The 14906-nt window shown below is 46.0% G+C and overlaps 1 protein-coding gene across 1 annotated transcript; it reads left to right on the top strand.

Annotated features, from left to right (window-relative positions):
• The first annotated feature begins 9368 nt into the window (after nucleotides 1–9368).
• On the top strand, nucleotides 9369–13420 carry LOC135372289 (PI-actitoxin-Aeq3b-like). Its single transcript, XM_064605936.1, has 3 exons — nucleotides 9369–9544; nucleotides 10545–10733; nucleotides 13227–13420. Exons 1-3 carry the CDS (start codon nucleotides 9499–9501, stop codon nucleotides 13238–13240), a joined length of 249 nt encoding a protein of 82 aa, XP_064462006.1. The 5' UTR covers nucleotides 9369–9498; the 3' UTR covers nucleotides 13241–13420.
• The last annotated feature ends 1486 nt before the right edge of the window (nucleotides 13421–14906 follow it).

Here is a 14906-nt window from a genome sequence, read left to right as displayed (position 1 = left end):
GCACCCGCCTCGGTGGCTCAGTCGCTAGCGTGTTCGCCTTCTGATCGCGGGTTCGAACCCGGCCGAGCACGCCAGCAACTTGGTGGCCGGGTACAAGTTGCTTAAACAAGCCGTCTTCCGCGAGGGACGTTAAATACGAGGTGCGATGTGGGGAGCTTTCATCGCACGTTAAAGAACCCGCAGGTGGACAAAAGACACTGCTCACACAGACCGACTGCTCTGGCATGGCTCATGATCGCAGTTGTCTCGCGACGTTAACACTCATAAACCCCCAATTATTATTATTGTTGTAAATAATACGTGACAGAGGCAACATGACCTTGAGTCTGAGGGCGATGAGAACGGAGGACGGACGAAGAACACACACTTCGCCCAATAGAGTTAATATAGGACAATTCTAGAGAACGGACCTTGCGCGCCGTGAATGCGATTTTCCTATCCCCGAGGGTGACCGCCCGGGCGCAGTCATCAGCTGATCGTGGACTGTGTTAGTGAATGCATTTCTGACCCCTAACTACAGCCGAGCTGTTCCGTTTGTTACCAACCCTGTCCAGTCACGCGCGATAACAAACGGCGAAAAAAGCCGATGGAGGGAACGGAACGTCCAGGGAAGAAAGCGAGGCAAGCCACGTAATTGCGTTGAGTACGTACGACCCTTCTGGGTGCGTGCAGAGCTGAGTAGTGCTATCAGTAGAGAGATTTAGTACATCGTACGCTGTCGATATTGCGTACGTAAGGGATAGCGTTGGTGGTTCTGCGCAATGCGCGAAGCTCCCTTTCTGTTATGGACATCAACAATCAACGCCATCCCTTAGGTACGCAGAGGCGATAGCGCACGATGAACTAAAACTCTCTAGTATCACAAGGTAAACGTTGTCATATCAAACGTGAATCATGTCTTATCTGTGAGATCCACTGCGACCCTGCCAACTCTTTGCTTTCCACCGACACGGATGAACATGTTTACCGCCTATGATGTGTTGAAGCGGGGTTTGAATCCTTTGCGACCGAAATCAATAAATCGTAACGAATGTATGTGCATGTATATCCGAAGATAACAGTAATCTCAAGAGGAATACACACAGTTAACCGTCATCCTCATGCTGCTCTGCGCACCAACGACAACTAGAACTCAATAAAACGAAACCACTCGCCATTCCGTGCTCTGGTCTGTCGAGTTTCGTGATGATAAAGTGACGAACGAACGACAGCACACAAGTGATGTAGTGGGAAAATATTCACTGTTTATTTATGTAACAAACACGTATGAGATACGAACAAATAGTATGCCGAATATAGATAGTATAGATAGTAAGATAGTATAGATATAGATAGTAAACGTGCAAATTCAGTGCGGAAAACCTGTTTAGTATATGTGGAAGGCTACCTATTGCCGTCCACATATACTAAACAGGTTTTCCGCACTGAATTTGCACGTTAATGATGTGTCATTCTCCTTCCTAAGGACACTAAGCATAGGTGGTGCATTGTGTAGCTGATTATGCTGAATTGTTGTCTCCTATGTGCAGTGCCTGCATTTTGTGTATATGTTCCTTCATATGTTTTCTCTTTGGTTAGATTTCTGAGATAACTATCAGTGATGAGTGACAAAGGGTCCTGCCCTAGTCAAGCAGCTTTTTTGCTGCTTTTTGGCCACCCTCTGTTGTACAGGTTCCTACAGATGTTTCCAATAAAATGAAAATGGAATGAAAAAATGAAATGAAATGATGAATTTAGGAAAACGAGCACGTCAAGCTTAGCGGAATGAAGCAGCCAACGGAAGGCGACTCCTTCCATGACCAACGGATGGCAGCTCCCTTGAGCTAACGCTTTTTCGAGCGAGCTCGACACCCCTGCTTCATCCATTGTGCCTCGTCGTTGCTCTCGTAAATGGTTCATCATTGTGAGAAGGCGGTAAAAGGCGCTTCGAGAATCAAACGGAGGCCTCCTCTAAGCATACGGTTTTCGTTGTTGGAACAGATAGGGTCCATACCGTAGCGCCTGACTATAGGTTATACCGAGTTTAGTGTGGCGCGGGTGGCAGCTGTTAAAAGAAAAATACTGTTGGGAGTCCGTAGGTTGGTAATAAGACTTGGACTACAGATTACAGGAACGTTAACAAAAACTACTTTATTTAATGGGCAATTTAACACATATATTAAAAAAAAAGAATGGTCGACGTTTCGACAGTGGTACTGTCGAAACGTCGCCCATTCTTTTTCTTAATCTATGTGTTAAATTGCCCATTAAATAAATTAGTTTTTGTTAACGTTCCTGTAATCTGTAGTCCAAGTCTTATTATTTCACTTTTATTCAACTTCGTAGCCGTCTGAAATACTAACCTATTTGTTCTATATATATATATATATATAGGTACTAACAAAATATGAGGCAGACAACGAAGATGTAGGAAGTAGAAAAAGGGGGAGTTATTTATTTACTAGTGGAAAGTTAAGGGGGAAGGCAACGTTGACTTCCCCCTTAACTTTCCACTAGTAAATAAATAACTCCCCCTTTTTCTACTTCCTACATCTTCGTTGTCTGCCTCATATTTTGTTAGTACCTATTTAATTTCGCGGTCGCCCGAACCCCTTTCTTCCAGTATATATATATATATAGAAGTTCAAAAAAAAGACGCGGAAACAGATTTTAGGGAAGTTACAAACACTAGTTTATTACATAGGGAGACGTTGCAAAGGGCAAGGGGTCGACGTTTCGACAGTGGCACTGTCTTCGTCAGGACAAAACCTTTTTGCCCTGACGAAGACGGTGCCACTGTCGAAACGTCGACCCCTTGCCCTTTGCAACGTCTCCCTATGTAATAAACTAGTGTTTGTAACTTCCCTAAAATCTGTTTCCGCGTCTTTTTTTGAACTTCTGTAAAACTTCGTGGCCGTTTGATAATCCTTTTACCTCACCCTATATATATATATATGTATATAAGCAGGAAAAATAAGAAGACGACAAAGAGCTTACAGGAAAACACAAAGGGGAGTTTATTAACACATATAGGGATAGGGGACGACGTTTCGGCAGTCAGCGCTGCCTTCGACGGGACTGGGGTTTGGTGACAAGAACAAGCTTTATATATGAGAGAGGGATATGTACAAGGGCAAGACTACTCTTTCCCTTGTACATAACCCTCTCCCAGTCCCGTCGAAGGCAGCGCTGACTGCCGAAACGTCGTCCCCTATCCCTATATGTGTTAATAAACTCCCCTTTGTGTTTTCCTGCAAGCTCTTTGTCGTCTTCTGATTTTTCCTGCTTATTTAATTCTCGTGGTCAACCGCCCTCCTAAGCTTCTAATATATATATATAGAAGTTCAAAAAAAGACGCGGAAACAGATTTTAGGGAAGCTACAAACACTGGTTTATTACATAAGAAGGGAGACGTTAAAAAGTAAAATGGGCAAGGGGTCGAAGTTTCGACAGTGGCACTATCTTCGTCAGGACAAAAGATGCGTAGCTGGTTACACATTACTTAAATAGGTTTGGTACATGACGTCATAATCGGCACGGGCACGCAACAGGCGTTTGTCAATGAGTCAGATTCGGGAATATTCCAGAAGGTCAAGTCCGGGTGGTGATGCCATTCGCCGTAGGTCACTGTCCGCTTTGGGGAAAATTCCTGGCAGGATGAGCGCTGCTTCAAACTTTGCTGAAAAAAAAAGAGAGGAAAAGAAAAACAGAAAGGGAACGAAAAGGAAGAAAGTGTAGCTCATCTAGGCGGCCAGATTTCTTACCGTTGAAAGTGCTCCCAGATCTTCGTTAATGGTTGATTGGATTTTGTAAATGAGATAAGATTCGCGTTGTTCCCTGCACCGATCTGAGCTAAAATTTGACTGGAGAATAAAAAGTGACACATTATTTAGTGAATGACCTGGTTGCTTGAAATGGCGAGACACCGGGAGGTTTGGCTTTTTTGTAACGTCAGATCGGTGGTTGTTGAACTTCTGTAAAACTTCGTGGCCGTTTGATAATCCTTTTACCTCACCCTATATATATATATAGTAAGGATCAGAGGTGGAGACAGTGCTTCTACAGGACAAGGTATAAGAGGGGGACTTTATTAAAACTAAGGGGGGAATTCAACGTTTCGACAGCGGCGCTGTCTTCAACAGGAGTTCCTCTTGAAGACAGCGCTGCTGTCGAAACATGGAATATACCTTGACGGGAGGAATCATGTGCTACGTGACCTTCTGGCGACATCTGCGCAAACGTTGACTGCTGACGATGGCCCAATAAGGCCGAATAAGCTGTCCAGTACTGGCGTGGCAACATTTGAGCACTTACAAACGTATGCCATGCGTGCAGCCAAAGAGCTATACTATTTTTTTTTCACAATATACTCCACTGGCTTTGCACTGGGCTTTAAGTGGTGAGTTAGCTCACCATGACGGGAGGAATCACGTGCTACGTAACCTTCTGGCGACATCTGCGCATACGTTGACTGCCTGCGTACTGCTGACGATGGCCCGATAAGGCCGAAACAGCTGTCCAGTACTGGCGTGGCGACATTTGAGCACTTACAAACGTATGCCATGCGTGCAGCCAAAGAGCTCTGGCTATTTTTTTCACAATATACTCCACTGGCTTTGCACTGGGCTTTAAGCGGTGAGTTAGCTCACCCTGACGGAAGGAATCACGTGCTACGTAACCTTCTGGTGACATCTGCGCAAACGTTGACTGCCTACGTACGCTGACGATGGCCCAATAAGGCCGAAACAGCTGTCCAGTACTGGCGTGGGGACGTTTGAGCACTTACAAACGTATGCCATGCGTGCAGCCAAAGAGCTATACTATTTTTTTTTTCACAATATACTTCACTGGCTTTGCACTGGGCTTTAAGTGGTGAGTTAGCTCATCCTGACGGAAGGAATCACGTGCTACGTAATCTTCTGTCGACATCTGCGCAAACTTTGACTGCCTGCGTACTGCTGAGGATGGCTCAATATGGCCGAAACAGCTGCCTGGTACTGGTACGGCGACGTTTGAGCACTTACAAAACATATGCTATACGTGCAGCCAAAGAGCTCCAGCAAATGTTTCCTGCAAATTATGTATATACAGGGTGCCCCAGAAAACGTGTAATTGAATTTTAATAAAAGGACTCTGCCACATCGAGTCATGCGGTCAACGGCATTTGTTCTTACTAGGTTTTTGCCACCTCCTGATGTGCATGCCATGTAACCTAAGTTTAATCATGTAAATTTTTGCGAACTGAACTCGAAAATTTGCCAAGTAAAGGTCAGTTTTATACACCACCAATGTGAAATCGTGCCGAATTCCCGCTTTCAACGTAGACACCGAAAACTACAAAGAACTACACGGTCCAGACGCCAAACAACGCCGTCTCGATGGGATGGTGGCATGGGACTCAGTAAGTCCTTGCCTCTCAACTCAGCAATAGACAAGTTTTGCTTGCTCCCCAGTGGGCAACTTGGCCTCTACTCCGCATCACGAAGGTAACCGAGTGCGTTGAGGTAACGTTCAAGTTGACGCGGACAGAGAAGGGGCAAAATAAGTGAGGAAGTGTTTCTCTGGACGTGCGTAGTTCGCTCGCATTTAGTAGCCGCTGAAACACCAGTTTTATTCGACTCCCGTCTGGAGATCACGTGGACTATTCGACGGCCAATTTTACAGCGACAGCTTTTCAGGGCTCAATTTTGTGAAGATCCTGCCCGTACGTCGCATCGCCGAAACTGCTGGCGCGAAATAAAGCGAAGGAAGGGGAAAAAGGCGGGTGATGCAGATTGGTCGTTTTGGAGAGTCACGTCGGCTGCGACCACTGATCTCGATTGTAAAAGGCTGGATCGCGGATAGGGAGCGCGAGCGTGCGGCAACCGGCCGCCATCTTACTGTACCCAAAACAGTCGCCGCAGCGATCATGGCAACTTCTTGCAATTACGGTCGTATCAACCGTACCGGCAAGGATACACTGCCTAAATTTCTACAGGTGAGTCATTCTTTATCAAGGAATAAATAGGCGTCCATTCTGTACTTTTATTTGGCAATTATGAATTTTGTTTTTGCCCAAAACCAGCATTGGATGCAAGTTGTTTGGATGCAAGCAGATGGCTCTTCCGAGGTTCCATCGAACACACTTGCATATTGCCCGGCGGTAAATGCAGTTTGAGTGCATAATATGGTAGAGAGAACATGTTACACTACACTGGTAGTGTTGTCATCAATGTATGTGCGAGCACTCGAGCGCTTTTCTGCATGCATTGGTAGCACGGTACCCGGTGTTCTCTACGGAAGCAAGTGCACAGTCATTTCTTTGAATTACCTTCGCGCATAAGTTCAGTATTACGTCGTAATGAGACCAAGATTGTCACCCTTTTTCATGTATTGGTATTGCTTTGTGCCTTGGTTTGATTTGTGACAAAGAATCCTACATAACGGTGGTGTGGTGCAACTTGGATAGCGCCTTTGTGTCTGAGCTATGTCGTCAGCTTGTTGCGATAATAATAATTTGTAGCGTGTCGTGTTATTTGTAGCAGTTTTTAAGGCAAAAGTGGTCTCTCAATGCAGGTTTCCTCATGGGGGCTACCCAGAGGATCATCTGTGCAGTGTGATGCGATCGAGTTTACAGATGAGTATCATGTTCCCCATCCACGGGTTTCTACTTTACGGGAAGGAACCACCCCAGCGCACGCACTGTGGTTAGCCACTCTCAATTTTGCACATTTGAATGTTCACATCATGAAACACACCTTACACACCTTAGGCTCCTTCACCCGGCATTATTGTTTGGTGATGAAGCTATAATTCTTTTGAGAAGCATTTTTAAAGTTTTAAATTTTTAAAAGATATCGGGATTGTAAACCCTGTTTTAAACTGATGTTTTAAACATTTGTTCAATGCATTTATTAAACAACATATTTATTTTTAACTACTTGCATCCTAACCAATGTCCGTATTATGACTTTTGTTGTCGATGCACCAAAAAAATTGGAATAATCATCATCAATACAGGTTCTTTCACAGCTGCCTCGACATACTCAACAAATGGGTGCAGATCCCGTGCAGTGCCCACAAACTTTGCTTACCACAGCACCTCCAAAAAGTAAAAGCATATGTGTCATGGGATTTTTAAAGGTATTCATAATATATAATACCTTGTATTAACTGTTGTAGATCTAACCCGCCTCTACAGTACACTCTCAGAAATTAAAACGTGTCAGGGAACTGTGATCATTGTTTCAGTTAATAGCCATGCACATATGCTATAAGAAGAACATTATTTCTTGAGAATGGATTTCTCTGGCTAGTGATGTGGTTTACATCTACTGTTGATCACATTCATTTATCACATATTATATTCTTATATATTATTATTATATTATTCTTATTCTTATATATATATATTATTATATTATCACATATTTCATCACATTCAATTGAAAGTTCGGCATATATGAGAAAAAAAGAGGGCAGTTGCTATTCATTGTACATTCCAACCTAAAATTGAGTACTACAAATTTAGAGAGTGTACCTGTAGATTGTCATTCCTGAAATATATATTGTCATTTCAGGGAGGTCAAAAAACAATAAACGTAGTCTTTTGTGACCTCCCTGCATGTTCATTGTATCTTGAAACGCGTAAGTGCAAGAAATAAATGTTGAACTTGAAAGATGTATATTTACTTATCATCACTGATCTTCTTTAGAAAGGCAAATCGTGTTACACTGTTTTGTTTACGTTTGACATGATTCAGTTGATATCATTTCGCAGACAGGGTACACCGGGCCAAAATCACAACTGTTTCAAGCTCCAAATCGTCCTGTTGCAATTTGCAGACCATAGGTGTGTAGCGCAAGAGATCCCTCGCACATCAAAATGTAAGATGGGAGTAACAGTAAATGCAAAGTGGTTCCTATGAGAGACTTCGACGCTGAAGAAAACTGTGCGAACTGCGGAAGGTGTCATAGAAGATCTTCAGAAACCATGTCTGGTTTCACGGCGGCGCTACGACGCTCCCTTTTAAATGACGATGATAATGATTGGAGTTTCAGATGTGCAGCTGCATTTTTTTTGGAACGTGCTCCACATAACAAGCATGACAAAATCAGCACTGGATAGCAGGCCCCCGTCCCTAAGCAGCTTTGCTCACGCTGCAGTTCCATTCAGCAAAAGCATGTGAGTACGCCAGAACGACATTCAATCCGGCTTAACCGTGCCTGCAAATAATCAGAACAAATGAAGGAAGAATCACACAAAAATAGAAGAGCTGTACTTCAAAAAGAGAGAAGACTTGTGTCTCAAGGAGGTGTTACCACTTTCTAAGTAACTCGAATAAGGTTACATATCACTACCTGATTAACTGTCCTAACGAGCGTGATCTAATTGCGTGAAGTAATTATTTGGGCTGCTTCGGTGTCCATATTTGCGAGGCATTACGTCGAAAACACCACTGTCGTTCACTAAAAGATTCCTTCTCCGGTGATGGTTGATATAAATCACACTAAACGCATACACCTATCTAAAACAACGGCTGTGATTCTACGGAACGATCTCTTTCTGCCATGCGAGTATATCTTTTGCGGGACCATTCTTTCTGGAACAATTTTTGTCCATACATCCATATTCTTGTTAGGATACATCAGTGTACTGGCACCTTACGAAAATGTGTGATGACAAACAACGATCTACGGTTGCAGCGCAATAAATGCTCGCAATCTCTGTTGCCTCCCATTGTTTTCTATTAGCACACACATCGCTTTAGGGCCCACCAACATGGCGGCAAAATGCGTGCCTCTCCTCCACGAGCCCCTCTCCCATGCGCGATCCAGCCTTTATGCATAGAGATCAGTGGCTGCGACGCTGGCGTCACGTGCTCCAGAGGAAAAGTGGCACGTTCACATGTCAGCGCATGTGAAGAGTTCCGCGGCGCGTGTACCGACTTCCCGTCGCCCGAAGCAGCAGTGGAGACGGTACCGAACAGCGACATCATGGGCCGTCCTAGGGAGTACATGTACCGAAGAAGATCTTGCTGCGAACCACAATCAACAGAGCGAACCATGCACTAGTGACAAGCGTGGTCCAATAAACAGCTCTGTCGTTGTTGTTGATTTCATACCACTATAACTTGTATCATATCTGCCTAGTCTTTTGTCGTTTTCCTGGCAAACTGTCGAAGTCACATCTCCCAGCCTCTCGTGACAGGCTATACCTGGAACGCGCTCCGTGATATAGCGGTGCTTCAAGTGCGCAGGGGAATTCTATGAATATCGTTTCGTTTCTTCGTAATCGATTTCGTCAGCCACTGTGTGTTGGCCAAAAATTTGAAACACGTGTATCGAAACTACGTTCCTATTGTTGCTTATCACGACTACACGGACGGCGACACTTGAAAGCACATAACACTGATATGAGCGAACAATGAAATGAGACGCACACATATATGAGAATCTTAGGTATCCCGTAGTGACAGACCGATCGTCGTTCTCTGAAACTACACTCCCTTTCAAGGACATCTCCGCAAGACTCCTGCCATGAAGGCTATCCTGGTGATCGCTCTGATAGTTTGCCTGGTTGCAGGTATGTCCATGCCGAGTTTTACATGCTGTCCCCGGGCACTTCTCTGATTCTAGTTGTCTAATATGACAGCGTTGATGACGATAATGTCATGCGTTCGGTCCGTGACTGTGGGCATTGACTGCGCAGCCCATGGTAGTATGTGGTACAGTAGAACAGCACAGGCGGCACCGACTGTGGTGACTAGGTTTTTTCCCGGTGTTTCGCTCAGACCTTGTAATGCGACTGTCAGCATAGTTCCCTACGAAGTCAGCAGAGACGCACTACATCGACGAACATGGTGCTTCATCGGAAGGCAGGTTACCAAGAAATAGAACGCCATGGCCAACACAATAACCGCAGTACGGAACAAACGTCGATAAGCGCGGTACCCGGACCAAAGCATTTTAGTGTGAAAGATGAGTGCAAATTTCCCGTAGTTTACACAAACGCATAACAAGTAAAGCCAATTATGGAAATCTCTCATAATCTCTTAGTTTCCCATATTGTGTAACTGGCAGCATGGAAAGCATTGGCCACGCAAAAATGTTATGAGGGAGTTTTACTGCATCGTACGCTAACGCTCTTTGCGTACGTCAGGGATAGCGTGCTGATTCTGCGCACGCGCAAAACCTAAAGAGGGTTTCGCGCATTGCGCAGAACCACAGCTCAATCCCTTACGTATGCAAAGGCCATAGCGTATACGATGAACTACAATCGACTACTGTTACTGACGTCCCTCGTGCGAAGTCAGACAAGTAAAGGTTACTAGCGTGTCGCTGTTTTTTGCTTTAACGTCGGTACTCTGTCGCAGCCTGTGTGCAGCTGCCTGCAAATCAATGCAATTGCAAGAATAAGAGTTTTACAAATTTCTCAAATAGCGAAGATACACAGCGCGCTTCTCAAATGTGTGAAGAAAGGGCGCACATCCTTTCTTGCCCTTCTCTACTCTACTCTCCCCACGGTGCTTGGTGTACCGAACGACGATTTCTCCCAGTGTAACAATCGCTCTCAATCTGCCCAGAATCATACGCGGCAATTCTACAACGGCAAGCCTGCCTGCTTCCACCAGAACCTGGACGGTGTATGGCTTACATCCCAAGGTTCCACTACAGTCGGGCTGCTGGCACTTGCCGAGAGTTCATATACGGTGGTTGTGGTGGCAACAGAAACAACTTCAGGTCGTTCAACGAGTGTATCGCTGCCTGTTCGAGTGAGTACTGCACCTGCCACCGATCGTAAATGACAATCATGACGTATTCAGCGCACATATAACATGGAGCGAAATAGACAGAGCTCAGCGTTGCCCCCGGCTGTCTAAGTCATTGTTATATTTGCACTGACGACGCCATGATTCATAGACACCGACTACCCCGGTTCTCGGTATTGCGTCAGAAGCATATCGGGATGGAACAAGACTCAAATGGAGATAATTTCGTTTTCATTTTAATTCATTTCATTTACTAAACTTGAATTGCATAAAACGCGCTGCAAAGTGTGAATTGAAGTGAACTGAAACGATTGCGGCCAGCTGGTGAACGTTCATAGTGCAGAACAAACCTTGAGGAACACCCGGGAATGACCAGACGATACAATGCGCTCAAAACCTGCAATGAATATTTAATGAGGACACCAAGAAAACTCACAAAGTTGCGCATTGCCCTCGGAAGGCATGTTGAGGGATTGCTGAGTCCTTCGTTGTCGTCTCGTCATTCCCCGGCTGTGTTGCTCAAGCTTTATTATGCACTATGAAGACTCCAATGAGCAAGGCAACGGGAATGCATTGTAGGTGACGATGATAGGGGTAGTCGTACTTAGAGCGCTACAAAGGGACGGCCATGCACGAAAGCCAGAGCCCGGCCCGGCCCGCTGCCGAAAACGGGCCTCAAAGCCGCTTTGACTGCGGGCTCGGGCCGGGCTTGGGTTCAGTCCGAGTGTTCTCGGGTCGCAGTCGGGCCGAGCTTTTGTGAGTCAGTCTTTCACATTATATAATACTCAACATACGTTTTGAAAACAAAGAAACCATGGAGCTGGGTGCTCCCGCCGTATTTCTTCTAAAACGCTACAACGTAGACGTCAACTTATTCTCGACTTCGCCATGCTGTGGATCTCGCCTGCGTCATGCACCCTGGACTAGAGCACTGCATTTGCTCGGGCATACCTGAAAACCCGAGCCCGGCCGGGCCCGGCCCGTGGGCCGGACCGTGCCGGGTAAAGCTTCTTCTTTGTGGGCTTGAGCTGGGCTCGGGTTTGACCATTATGGGCCGGCCCGTACATAGCCGGGCTTATGTCGGTCTCGAGCCTGTGCTACCACTGTGTTAGATAGCCACGGCCTTTTTACACTTTTACAGCCTGATACACTGGGCCGGGTATCCTGCCAATTTCTCGGGCTCGAGCAGGGCTTGGGCCGAGAAACTCGGGATCCTTCGGGCTTGGGCCGGGCTCGGGCGGGTAAATCAAGGAAAGGCCGGGTTCGGACCGGGCCTGGGCCTAAAAATGCGGCCAGTCCGTGGACAGGCGCGTTAGACTCGGCGCCCGCGTGTTGCTACAAGTACAAACCGCATCAAAAGCTGCGCTTGCGCGTTCCAAGTATGTGCAGTTTACGCTGTTTGGTGTGTACAGTGTCCGCCCCATTGCAACTGCGATGCTGCCTCGGCCGGACTTACGGCGTCCGGGTCGGGCTCCGGTCGGATAAGCCTCCGTGGCGTCGGGTACGGGCAGGGTCGGACCGATAGATTGAGGCCCGTGCAGTGCTCTAGTCGTATTTAAACTCATTGCTCGAGGTAATTTGCGGTGCTGATTTGGGAAGTCCGGAGCACGCTTCCCATCTCCATTGCCCGCGCTATCGAATTTTCTGGACCACGCTGCCTCTGTCGCACGGCCAGTCTTAGTGTAGCGCCACCAAGCTTGTAACGTAGCAACTTCTCAAACAGCATTCGATGCAATGCTCTTTGTTAAGATGAATAGCTAAAGGGGAACGTGCGAGTAATTTGAAACAAATGTGAGCAATTAAATGATATTTTAGTTCCGTGTTAGCGCCGCGAAGCAACTGTGGCTATGAGCGGCGTACAGACTTGGACAGATGGAGAGAGGACAGCGGGAAGGAGGGGGGGCTAATGCGCGTCATGGGCCGACTTCAATGGAACTGTGCCGAATTCACCTGGAACGTATTCGGAAAATCAGGGAAGACCTCAGACAGCACAGTCCGTCTTAGGATTCGAACGCATCACCCTGCAGTCTTCAGCACGACCTTGGTTACCACCAACGATCGGGACGCCTTGACCAACCCGGCCATGCCGCTTGTACAATTAGATGTGAGAACTAAGAATTGATGAGTGGCTAAAGTTCGGTATCACGTGGGTCGCGCAACTTTTTGAATTCACTGAAAAACTATACTAAGAATGCCACTTAGCAAAGACCTTCTTCAACCCTGTTGCATGTAGTCGAATAAAATATCACGATACAGCAGAAATACTTACCAGAAATACTTACATCCTGTTGCACCATTGTATAACAATAATTTTAAAAAAATCATTGAACAGAGCAACAAATACGACACCACAGTGTTCCGTGAACTTTTGTCCCAAGCTGTACTGCAACTCCATAATGTCTGCAGCATTTCATATCGGCTGCGCATATCAGTTGTCATGTAACGTACGTCATTTTGCACCGATGTAAACGTGCTTATTCTTTTTTCCTCTTTCAGGCACCGGAGGGTGAAGTGAGTTGCCAAGCGAAGTGGCCAGGATTGCTGCTTTTTGAGATGCAATAAACGAGTGAAACCTCAATCCATCCCTTTGAGGACAATGTTGTATCTAACTAAGTTTGTTGGTGCATAATTTTAAGTCTACTGCTTCGGATACCAGTCGACGTGTAAATAAAGTTTCCATTGGAATTTCAGTTGTGGTGTCTTTTCTCAACTGACTTTTCGGCGGGGGGGGGGGGGGTGCATAAGTACTTAGTTTGTTTTCCTCTTGATCATGGAGGCTTTAAACGGGCAACGGAATGACATTTAGGGAATGACCTGGGATAACCTGATAATCGGGGAATGTTGAAACTGAGCCTGGTACGGTCAACGCAAGTGACAAAAAGATTTAAAGAATACCGAAACTACGGTTTATTATCGTTCAAGCTTTCATACAGAGGACTGCATTCCATTAGCTAGAAAATGTATTTATTGTTTATGTATTTATAATTTCTATTGAATCTGTAAAATTTATAATTATGGAAAATATTTTTGTACCCGATGAAATGTAGTCCACTGCGTGAAAGCTTGTAGGATCTGTATGATAATAAACAATAGTTTCAGTGCTTTTTATCTTTTTATCATCAGCCGATGTAAAGGTGAGTCCTCCAACACTTGTGGGGCGACATCGTACACGCGCCGCAGTTAGGACAGCGGCTAATTTTCACAACTGGAGTTATTTAGCGTGCGACGGAAATCGCAAGCGCACTTGTCTGAAAGCAATGTCACCGCTCCCATATTGCTACCGTGCTCGACTTCGATCATGAGCTCAGCCAGTCGATAAACGGCATCTTGCAACTGTGCAGTTCAATTTACGCAATTCAAAACACCCAATGAAGCCGTCCTTCGGAGGACAGACGTCACCTAGGAAGCTCGTCACGATATTCTGCAGTGACGTAGCGTGCCCTGGAGCAGAGTAGCGAACAACCATGAACTCTCACAGGTCACCGGAAATTCGTCAGCTACAACCACTGCGTCCTCCCAAAGAATTCCATCAAAACATCGCTCAGCGCCAGTTCGACTTTGCCTAAATTATCGGGCCACGGTCAGACACCTCACATCAGATGCAAGGCCTACGGGTTGTTGCAGATATCCTCTCCAGCACTCGATTAATTGACGAACTCTAAATGGACACCTTTCCATCATCATCACTTTCACCTCCCTTCCACAAGCGCAATGGGGCATTGTACCGCCCAAACGGCGATGAATGACCCAGCACATCTCATTTGTGTGTGTGTAGACCTGGATAGAGAAGTTTATAAAGCATAGGTGTGGACGACGCTGCTTTACAACCTTCCAAGTCTGCAAACAACTTCCACGTCCTCACCGAATACCCTTCGGGGCATCTTTGCAGATAGCCTTCTTCGTCGCCTTGGGGCTGCCAAGGCGGTTGAGACACCCCGAAGTGATTGAAACGCGTTGAACCACGTTCTGGAGGAAACCGCAGAACTCCCGATTGAGGTGCTATGTGAAAGAGAAGCAGCTCGGCGGTTGCTCTGCTTGCCTGCACACCATAGCCGTTACCCTCTCCTGAGGAAAATCTGTGTCCGCCCATCTGTGCACGCTCCAGCCTCATTGACTTCTTACGTAAAGATGCAATGCGTGGATCCAGTCGTCTGTCGCGCGTTTCCGTGATTCTTC

This window comes from Ornithodoros turicata, chromosome 1 (assembly GCF_037126465.1).
Source record: "Ornithodoros turicata isolate Travis chromosome 1, ASM3712646v1, whole genome shotgun sequence".
NCBI classification, from domain to species: Eukaryota; Metazoa; Arthropoda; class Arachnida; order Ixodida; family Argasidae; genus Ornithodoros; species Ornithodoros turicata.
This window is presented reverse-complemented; position numbering and strand designations above follow the sequence as displayed.

What these genes read in the sequence shown, in the direction of transcription:
- LOC135372289 (XM_064605936.1), top strand. Translation starts at nt 9,499, where the DNA reads ATGAAGGCTATCCTGGTGATCGCTCTGATAGTTTGCCTGGTTGCAG. An exon ending in GATAGTTTGCCTGGTTGCAG is followed by an intron (nt 9,545 to 10,544) that starts GTATGTCCATGC and finishes CAATCTGCCCAG; the next exon opens with AATCATACGCGGCAATTCTA.